Source organism: Berghia stephanieae, chromosome 6, assembly GCF_034508935.2.
Source record: "Berghia stephanieae isolate SIO BIC M18660-M18661 chromosome 6, UCSD_Bste_1.3, whole genome shotgun sequence".
Lineage (NCBI taxonomy): Eukaryota > Metazoa > Mollusca > Gastropoda > Nudibranchia > Aeolidiidae > Berghia > Berghia stephanieae.
The window spans coordinates 59,182,578-59,192,577 of record NC_088365.1 but is presented as its reverse complement, the minus strand read 5'-3'; the positions used below and the strand labels follow the sequence as shown (position 1 = coordinate 59,192,577).

General features: G+C 36.6%; 1 protein-coding gene across 1 annotated transcript in view; it reads right to left on the bottom strand.

The window, feature by feature from the left end:
- The window catches only part of LOC144975555 (A disintegrin and metalloproteinase with thrombospondin motifs 9-like), a 343,710-nt gene that overhangs the window by 73,284 nt on the left and 260,426 nt on the right, over positions 1-10,000 (bottom strand). The window contains exons 17-24 of the mRNA XM_078919717.1: positions 8,503-8,601; positions 7,707-7,873; positions 6,328-6,445; positions 4,665-4,791; positions 3,756-3,969; positions 2,728-2,892; positions 1,986-2,150; positions 122-337 (exon numbers count right to left, since the gene is read on the bottom strand). Coding sequence (XP_078775843.1) covers positions 122-337; positions 1,986-2,150; positions 2,728-2,892; positions 3,756-3,969; positions 4,665-4,791; positions 6,328-6,445; positions 7,707-7,873; positions 8,503-8,601 — 1,271 coding nt within the window. The remainder of the gene's footprint in view (positions 1-121; positions 338-1,985; positions 2,151-2,727; positions 2,893-3,755; positions 3,970-4,664; positions 4,792-6,327; positions 6,446-7,706; positions 7,874-8,502; positions 8,602-10,000) is intronic.

The window sequence follows — 10,000 nt, the reverse complement described above, 5'->3', positions numbered from 1 at the left end:
GCAGGCCTATCCTGGAATACAGCCACCGCAAAAGCAGCCGATCGCAAAAAATGGAGATGTCTGGTGGATGCCCTATGTGCCTCAAGGCCCGAAGAGGATTAAGTAAGTAATATAATCTTACCTCCGTCCAGCTCCCGTAGCGCCAGTATGCAGCCCTGGCAATCGTCTTTAACGTGGTTGTTGTGGTGGGTTTTGGTGTAGGACAAGCCCCCATGAAACAAGATCTCTTGTCCGTTGGTTTCATTATCATGTCGCATACGGAGTCCTCTGTAAATCTGTCGCTCCTTTGGCACTTCACAGCACGCATGCTGACACCCTTCCCACACGATGCTGAACACTGGTAGAGGAGATTGTGGAAATAAAAAAAAAACACTTGAGTTTTTATGTAGAGCAATATCGACTAAACATGCTCAAGGCGCTTTAAAAAGGGTCCCTGACCAACAGCAACACGTAACATGTAGAACGCGACGTGACGCCTGTTAGGCGATATTACAAATACTTTTGACAGAGACAACGTTGCTGACGGCCAGGTACTCATTTTACACCTGGGTACGTTGAGAGAATGTGAGCAAAGAGCCTTTTCCAAGGACTCAACTATGCGCCGAGCGAGGTTCAAATCCAGGACCTTCCGATCCGTAAGCGAGTGTCATACCACAAGACCACATAGCCGCACTTGCAAAGAAAGAGAATTTTATAAAATCATTCATGATACAAATCTAAAAGATAAAACTGCAATTTTTATATTTTATTAGCATTTTTAACCATATTAAAACGGTATCACAAGTTCTTATTTCATTACATTTTTATGCAACAAGAAAAAGTACATTGTATAATGGATCCTCTGTTATCAGAGTGATGACTATCTTATTTTCTGGCCGTCAATAAAGATCACTTTAGGAAAATCGTCACATTTGTTACGATACGACCAACATTTTTTTCATTCAAATTTCTCTTGTACATCATAAAATTTAAAGAAAATGAACAGTGTGTTGTAGAGAATATTTTGCTAAAGAAATTATTTATCGCAAGACTTACTGCTATTGTATTTGAGTGATAGAAAATCTATTTTTGTGTTAGTTGGGTGTGAGGTTTTGGGGAAAATGCTGAAAATGGCTGGCAAGGAGAGGGTTAATCCTTAGAATCTGCCTGTTCATCCTACTACTAAAATAGTAATGACACTCTATGATACAAGAATATATGACCTATTCAATATTAGTTCTAGGGTAAGGAGAAGTGCCAATAAATATGGCTGGACGGCTCCCTGGCTTGTGCGACTACTCTCTCTCTCTCTCTCTCTCTCTCTCTCTCTCTCTCTGTGTCTCTCTCTCTATCTATCTATCTATCTATCTCTCTATCTCTCTATCTCTCTCTCTCTCTCTCTCTCTGTGTCTCTCTCTCACTCTCTAAGCCAGTCGGCGGGTGCCGTGTCAATTGGATCCCGAGTGTGACTTTGGCCCTCTGAGACAGTGTTTTCATCCACCACTACTCCATACCCTATAGAAGGAACGAAATTGATGTCACTAAATTATATCAATCAGAATAATATAAACGCTTCAGGTTAGACACAGTTTTGTGTAGTGTGTTTGGTACATTATAACCGACTGACGGATGTTGTGAGTATTTTACCTAAACGCATAACATCAAAAATTTCTCATCAGAATAGATAGTATGCGCTAGGCGAAGAAGCTCATAACATTGCCATCCGGAAGTATAACGGACGAACACAAAAAAACTTTGTGTATTCATGAACGTTTATAGTCAGGTTAATACAGTTCAGTGAGCATTACTCATAAACGAGGATGGCAAAAATCAATAACAAAGAGTGACATTATCTTCGAACTATCTATAAACGCTTAAAGTTAGACACAGTTTTGTGTAGTGTGTTTGGTACATATATATGCGACTGACGGATATTGTGAGTATTTTACCCAAACGCATAACATCAAAATTTCTCTTCAGAATCTATCTATATATCTATCACTTACAGGCCCCCATCCTCCTGGGTACCATCGAGGGCACGGATCATTGTGACAATCTTTCCTGGCTACAGGTTTCTTCTTCTTGCTACAAGAGATCTCATCCATCTTCTTGTTTCCACGTACACACCAGACTTTGCGTACCTTAAACCCTGTGCCACAAGTCACTGAACACTGTGTAGGAAAACAGCGGGAGAATGAAATGATAGTAAACATATTGATATTGCTGATAATAATAATAATAATAATATAATAATAATAATAATAATAATAATAATAATAATAATAATAATAATAATAATAATAAGAAGAAGAAGAAGAAGAAGAAGAAGAAGAAGAAGAAGAAGAAGAAGAAGAAGAACCAGAAGAAGAATCGTAATAATGATAACTGTTAAGTAGTGGTATTGATGATTACAATAGCGGTAATAATGACAATAATAGCGATAAAAATGATGACAATAGTAACAATAGTGGTAATATTTATGATGATGATGATAAAATTAATAATAATAATAATAATAATAATAATAATAATAATAATAATAATAATAATAATAATAGTAATAATAATAAAATTAATGATGATGATGATGATGATGATGATGATGATGATGATGATGATGATGATGATGATGATGATGATGATGATGATGATGATGATGATGATAATAACAGTAGAAATACGAATTTTTGGCTCCAGTTATAGAACTACATTCGCCTCTTTGACTCAATAAATCTAGTCTCTGCTTACCCCAATCCAATTGCCAGTGGTCCATTCCGCACATTCTTCATTGTTACATTTCCTGGTGATGACTTTTTCCAACTTCTGACATTCTCCTGCATGCAACTCTTTCCCCGATTCGTCCAAACACTTGGCATGTCGTTCTTGGACTCCCTCTCCACAGCTCCGGGAACACTGTAAGTCACGGATTAAAAAAACATACAAAACAACACATTAACTCATTCAACCCTAACACCAACTATATCCGTAGTTTCCCAGGGTTACTTTCAACCCATGCCTATTTATTACATTTTTCTGAGATAAATTATAGGCGTAGTATCAAAGTTAATGTTTTTAGTTTTTGCATGTTAATGGTAGTTGAATAAAACTATCTATGTACATGCTCATTTTTAATATAGTTTTTTTCCAATTTTGAAAAGTAGCAAAACTCTCTAGGACTGAGTTAATTTATCGTAATACTACGTTGCTAGAAGATGTGGACTTGTGCGGCTAGGTGGTCTTGTGGTATGACACTCCCTTTCGGATTGGCAGGTCATGGGTTCGAGCCTCGCTCGGCGCATAGTTGAGTCCTGAGAAAGTCTCTTTTCTCACATTCTCCCACCGTACTCAGGTGTAAAATGAGTACCTGGCCGTTAACAATGTTGTCTCTGTTCGAAAAAAAATTGTAATTTCGCCTAACATGCGTCATGTCCCGTCTTATATGTTAAATGTTGCTGTTGGCCAGGAACCACTTGTAAAGGGCTTTGAGCACGTTTAGTGTATATTGCGCTATATAAAAGCTCAATTTGAAAAAAAAAATAATTTAAAAGTAATGAACAGAAATGAATATAATAACTTCAAAAAAGAACTTTATAAATGAAAACACATTGACGTCTATCAGAGGGTGTTGGAATCCGCATGCAAAATCCAACGAGTACCCTCTGAAAGCAGAAAGGTTTTCCACTTGATGCCGTCTTAAACCCACGATTTCCTTCAATTCTGAATAGATTTGTTTCTGAAAAGTTCTATTTTTGTTTCCACTCGATATATATACTTACAGGTGACCAGTTTGTGTAATTCCAATACGATTCCAGGCATTTTCCTTTGCATTGAACTATTGAATCGGGCTTAGTGCCGAACACGCTCTTGCAATGTTTATCACTTATAATTTGGGCATTCTTGTAGCCTTGTCGCTTGACACAGTGTACCAGCTGGCGTTTCATCGCAGTACCACATCGCACGGGACATTCCTCCTCATCAAACACTCTCCAACTATAGAAAAACAAAAAGGAAATATCAAATAAAACAATAATAAGAACATTTGATCAACAATGAATTTTACCATTTATATCAAGACTGATTCTAAATCGAGAGATATCAAACTAAAAGATGTTTCTATAACAATGGAATTTTTTTTTTATGAATAAGGAATAGTGTGCTCATATCTTATGACATACAGTGTCATACTATTCGCAGAAGATGACGTTAAATAAATAAGAGAGAAAATCGTGTACAAATCTTTAAACAGGAATGAATCGTTGTCTCTTTTCTAATTAAAAAGAAAAGTGAGCTTTTGTATAGAGCAATATCCACTAAACGTGCTCAAAGCGCTTTACACGGGGTCCCTGGCCAACAGAAAATTTAACATGTAGGACGGGAGATGACGCCTGTTAGGCGATATTACATTTTTTTTTTCGGACAGAGACAACACTGTTAACGACCAGGTACTCATTTTACACCTGAGTACGGTGAGAGAATGTGAGTAAAGAGCCTTTTCCAAGGACTCAACTATGTGCCGAGCGAGGCTCGAACCCATGACCTTCCGATCCGAAAGCGAATTTCATACTACTAGACCACAATTTACTTTGACCAGTGTTCAGTTTTCCTTAAAGGCTTTATTTTTATATAACGACACTTTTTAAAAAATAACAATTGTGCTTTTCTTCTTTTTTCAGTTTTCCACTCACACGACATGGCAGTGCGTGTTACATCGTTCTGTAATTCTATTCGGCTTCTTAATTCCTTTGCAGCGCTTCTTGGAGACCATCAAATTGTCGTCCTCCCTCATACAAGCTATCCGACTCTTGCGTTCACCTGCAATTGGAAACAATCAATACATTCAAATGGTTATGAGTAATTCATAAGAATGGTTTTAACCCTCTCCTTACCAACCATAGGAAAATCGTCACATTCGTTACGATCCAACTAACATTATTATCATTCTGATTTATTTTTTAAATCACACAATTTAAAGAAAAATGTTTTATTATAGTTATAAAAACATGACACTGTGTTGTAGAGTTCATTTTCCTGATCAATTTTATGCATAGATTGTAGTTGTTACTTTTCTGCTTGAGTAAGAAAATTCCCCCTTCTTTGAGTCACCTGGTCCTCCAGGTTTGGGGTTGGCAAAGGGTTAACACCCCTTTCCGTTAAACTCAAACCGTTACAGAAACGCAGACAGACAAACCAAATCATTTTTTTTTTAGCTTGGGCGACCGAAGAGTTTCTGGAATGACAGAATTTATGAAAGACAAAAGACAAAGCCGATAGGACCCGGCTGACCCGATGACGTCTTCGCCAAACAAGCAGCTTCGGCAGACGATCAAGGGGAAGGCTACGAGGAACATGGAGAAGAATTAAAGAAGCTGATATACATAGAAGCGGTAAGACCTGGAATGAGATTGAAAAGATAGCTCAGGATAGAGAAGGATGGAAACTGTTTGTCTGTGGCCTATACCCTGACCCAGGGTGAAAAAGGTAATGATGATGATGATGATGATGAAGAAAATTCTATTTTTGTGTTGTGAGATTGTGAAAATGGCTGGCAAGGAAAGGGTTAAAGGTGGCATTTCAATGCCTTTTCATGCAATCATTGAAAGACACCGATTATAATCATATTAACCCAATAAACGATTATTTTCATGATTATAGGTAGTTCCATAATATCTGAAGTTGTTAAGCTTTACAAAGACTATGGAATTTATGTTTACCTGGATGCGAGTCTCAATTACAAACTACTTTCAATAAGATCTAAATTACCCAGCAACTCAATCGCTGATGGATAAATAGTGAGAGTTAGCAAAGAGAAAGCCTCAACACCATCTGGAATTAAGTTCACTCTCGGCTTGTGACCTGAACGTTTCTCATTTTTTCTTTTTGTCAATATTATTTTCTTCCACTGGTAATTTGAAGGCCTTTCACCTAAGCAACCCTTACTGTGATGTGATATGTAATTCTATGGATTTGTAATTGGATTCAACAATCTGATGTCACGTCCGCCCAGCAACAAGCAGCTTGTTTCTAAACAAAGAAAATCGGTACTTTTTATTCTTCATGCTGGCTAGAACTTTTTCACATGTCATGTGATCAGAAAGTATATAAAAGTCAAAACATGATCAGATTTATAATGTTGTTTTGCTCTGGATACACTTTTATGCTCGTCGGAGAAGTATTTCATAGGAGCATTCGCCATTCCGATAGTTTAGCATGCGTCATTACGAAGGAAGTGACATCACGACTATTGAGGTCCATTCATGACTTTTATTTAAAAGGAACATAGCATCCAATATGTGAAATATTTGAACGCAGTCTGTACAGAAGAGCGTGTAATAATATTCCTAAACTTACCATTGCATATAGCGTTACATTTGGTCCATCCCTGGTTCTTCCACAATACATTCTTGGTGACAGAAACCATGTAAGAATATGTAATGTTGGGCGGCATCAGCTTACCCACTGTCAAAACCTGCCAATTGGGAATTATTGATTAATCAGTAAACAAGATAAATGTATAAATAATTTGATTAACAAATAAATAAATAAATAAATAAATAAATAAATAAATAAATAAGATGAATAAATAAATAAGATAGATACATAAAAAAATGAATGAGCAAATAAATTTTTAAAAATTACTTACTTAATTGATTTATCAAATAAACAAATAAATCAATAAATTAATAAACAAATAAATAAATCAATTTAATTATAATTTCATAAACAAATAAAACTGATCATGATTTCGAATTTACAAGTTAACACGCCAGAAAACGTCCAAATATCGATCGATTTAAGTGGCCCTCATCTTGGCAACAACTGTTTTACCTGGGATCTTATATAAATGTCCAATTCTCAGAATGAGACAGAAAGTCAGGGTCAGGTTATAAGAGGATAATATAACATTTTTCTACCACTGTCCCTAAATAGTAACGCGTAATGATATCATGTTTACAATAATAATTTGTGAAGTCAGATTATAAATCATTAAATTTCACTAAAACCAGTTTCTTTTAAATTAAGTAGTATTTAAGTGTTTTTGAAGATGTCTTTTATTCAAAGATGACGAAATAGGAGCTGATTGAGGGGTAGAATAAATAATTTCATACACTCTTGCGTTTTGGAATTCGAACTTGGTTCCCAACGCGCACTCGCAAGATCGTGCAGCGGTTGGGAACACGTCCGGAATTGGATTCAATAGTCTGAAGTCACGTCGCCCAGCAACGGCGGCCATTGTGGTTCTAAACAAAGAAAATCGGTAATTTTTATTCTTCATGCTGGCTAGAACTTTTCATATGTCTTGTGATCAGAATATGTAAAAGTCAAAACATGATCAAATTTATTATGTTTTTTTTTTCCCTCTAGATACGCTTTTATGCTCGTCGGAGAGATATTTTATAAGGGCGTCCGCCATTGTTCCGATAGTTTAGAGCCAGTTACTAAGATACCATGCGTCATTACGAGGGAAGTGACGCTACGACTGTTGAAGAGTATTCCAATACGCAAGAGTGTAAGAATCGTTCAGATAGTATGCGCTTGGCTAAGAAGTTCACAACATTGCCCATTGCCATCCGGAAGTATAACAGACCAACACACAAAACGATGTGTAACCTTAAACGTTTATAGCCAGGTTAATACAGTTCAGTGAGCATTACTCATAAACGCGGATGGCAAACAATAACAAAGGCCTGGGTGACGTCATCTTCGAACTATCTATATTATTGTCTTACCTCGACTTTGATGTCTTCCTCTATGATCATGGAGGAATTAATCCTCTCTACCATGACACCAGCACCAGTGTAGGACATGAGAGCTCCTCTGACGTTTACCTTGCATCCTTGGGTCATAATCATCTTGTCTCCATTCAGGATGTAAGACCCGTCTGAGTTTTTCAATACTGTAGAAGGTAGAAGAAAATGGATAATATTCAAATTTAAATTAATGCAAGATGATTGATTCCCTGCGTTTTTGGTTTCTGTTTAATGAGTATGTGATAAAGGAGGAGGAGAAGAGAATTTATAAATTGAAGAAAACAAAGAATGAAAGAAGTAGAAACGGAAGAAGCAGAAGAAGAAGAAGAAGAAGAAGAAGAAGAAGAAGAAGAAGAAGAAGAAGAAGAAGAAGAAGAAGAAGAAGAAGAAGAAGAAGGGAGAGGTTGAGGAAGAGGAGGAGGAGAAGAAGAAGATGAAGAAGAAGATGATGATGATGATGATGATGATGATGATGAGGAGGAGGAGAGGAGGAGGAGGAGGAGGAGGATGAGGAGGAGAGGAGAAGGAGAAGGAAGATGAAGATGATGATAATCACGACGATGGTGATAAAGATGATGTGATGTTGATAATGATGATGATGATGATAGTGGTGATCATGATGATAATGATAATGATATTGATGGTGATCACTATGACATTGATGGCGATTATGTTGATAAATGTGATGATATATTAAAGATAATGGCAATGTTGATGATGATGATGATGATGATGTTGGTGCGATCATGTTTACAACAAAAAAGTGTTTTCTAACCCAAGTAGTTTTCATCATCCACGTCATTCCTCTGCGTTCCATACTGCCTTATATCCACATCGGTGGCACCGCTAGGGATTGACGTCACCAGGTGATATCCTGAGGCAACAAGAAATAAATTAGACATAACATTTAGCATATTTAAATTTATGACAATGCCTTGAATTATTTCAGCTATCTATACGTATACTGGTTGGTCGCTCTTTGTTCTGCACGATGTATTAATAAATTCAAACCAGCATATCCTGCAGAGAATTTAAAGAATTAATTAAATTTTAAAAAATTGGAAACTGAAAATGTGTGAGTCACTTTGTATTTGCATTGTATTTGGCCGTTTTTGAAAGAGAGGCACCTAAACTGATTTTCGTTACATTTGCATCATGTGTTGAAATTACATTAAATAAAAAACAGAAAGGTTTTACACTTGATACCAACTCATTCACACTGTCGTCTTTCAATTCTGAGTGGATTTAAAAAAAAAGAAAAGTAATTTATTACGCGTTATCCTTTCAAAAGGTTAGGATTCAAATAACATGGAACGTGTGGTGAGGAAATTAGTTTAACCCTCTCCGTACCACCTACAGCAAAATCGTCATATTTGTTACGACACAATATACATTGTTCTTATTCAGATTTATTTTGTACATCACAAACTTTGAAGAATGATCTTGTTTATTTAATAAGAACATAAAGTTGTTTTGTAGAGAGATTGTTTGAGTTTAAAATATCTATTTTTCTGCGTGGTAAGCCTGCCATTTTGGGAAAATACTGAAAATGATCGGAAGGAGAGAGTTAAACAGAGCTGCCTACTATACTTGAAATGTTAAAAAATCGTAGTTTCCAAGGGGAAAAAGAAAAGAAAAAAGTCACTATGAATAGCTTTACAAATAAAAATATGTCCTCACCATGATCCACAAAATGCTCTAAAGTCCTGAATATAGGATCTAAGGAACCAAATGTTCATTTTCAACAAGATTTATTGAGTCAATGAGGCGTATGCCGCTCTGTGACTGTAGTCAATATTCCTAATTCTACGACTTTTCGTAGTTCTAGGCAGGTCTGGTTTAATACAAAGATCTGTAAAAGTATGTATGAAAAAGTACCAGACCAAGCAGAAAGAAAAAGGCATGGAAGTACTCATCCGACTGGAGAGTCGAGCCAGGCTGGTTTTTGGGGGATGGTATATTGCTGTATTTTTTTTGTCTTGCACTTTTTCATTCATAATTTTCAAATATTTATCTTACACCCGTGCCTATTCTCTGTCGGAGAAAGAAAGGAAATAGAAAGCGAGGCCGCCCCAATGAGACCTGGAGACGTACCGTAGAGAAGGACCAAAAGCTGAGAGGTCTGTCCCTCAAGGTGGCCCTCAATAACAGCTGCTGATAGGACTAGGTGGAGATCCCTTGCACCGCCTCAAGTACCAGCAGGCCCGGAGAGGATTGAGTGAATGAGTGAGTGCCTACTATCTAATTTGTAACTTTCAAAATTGATTTCCTAC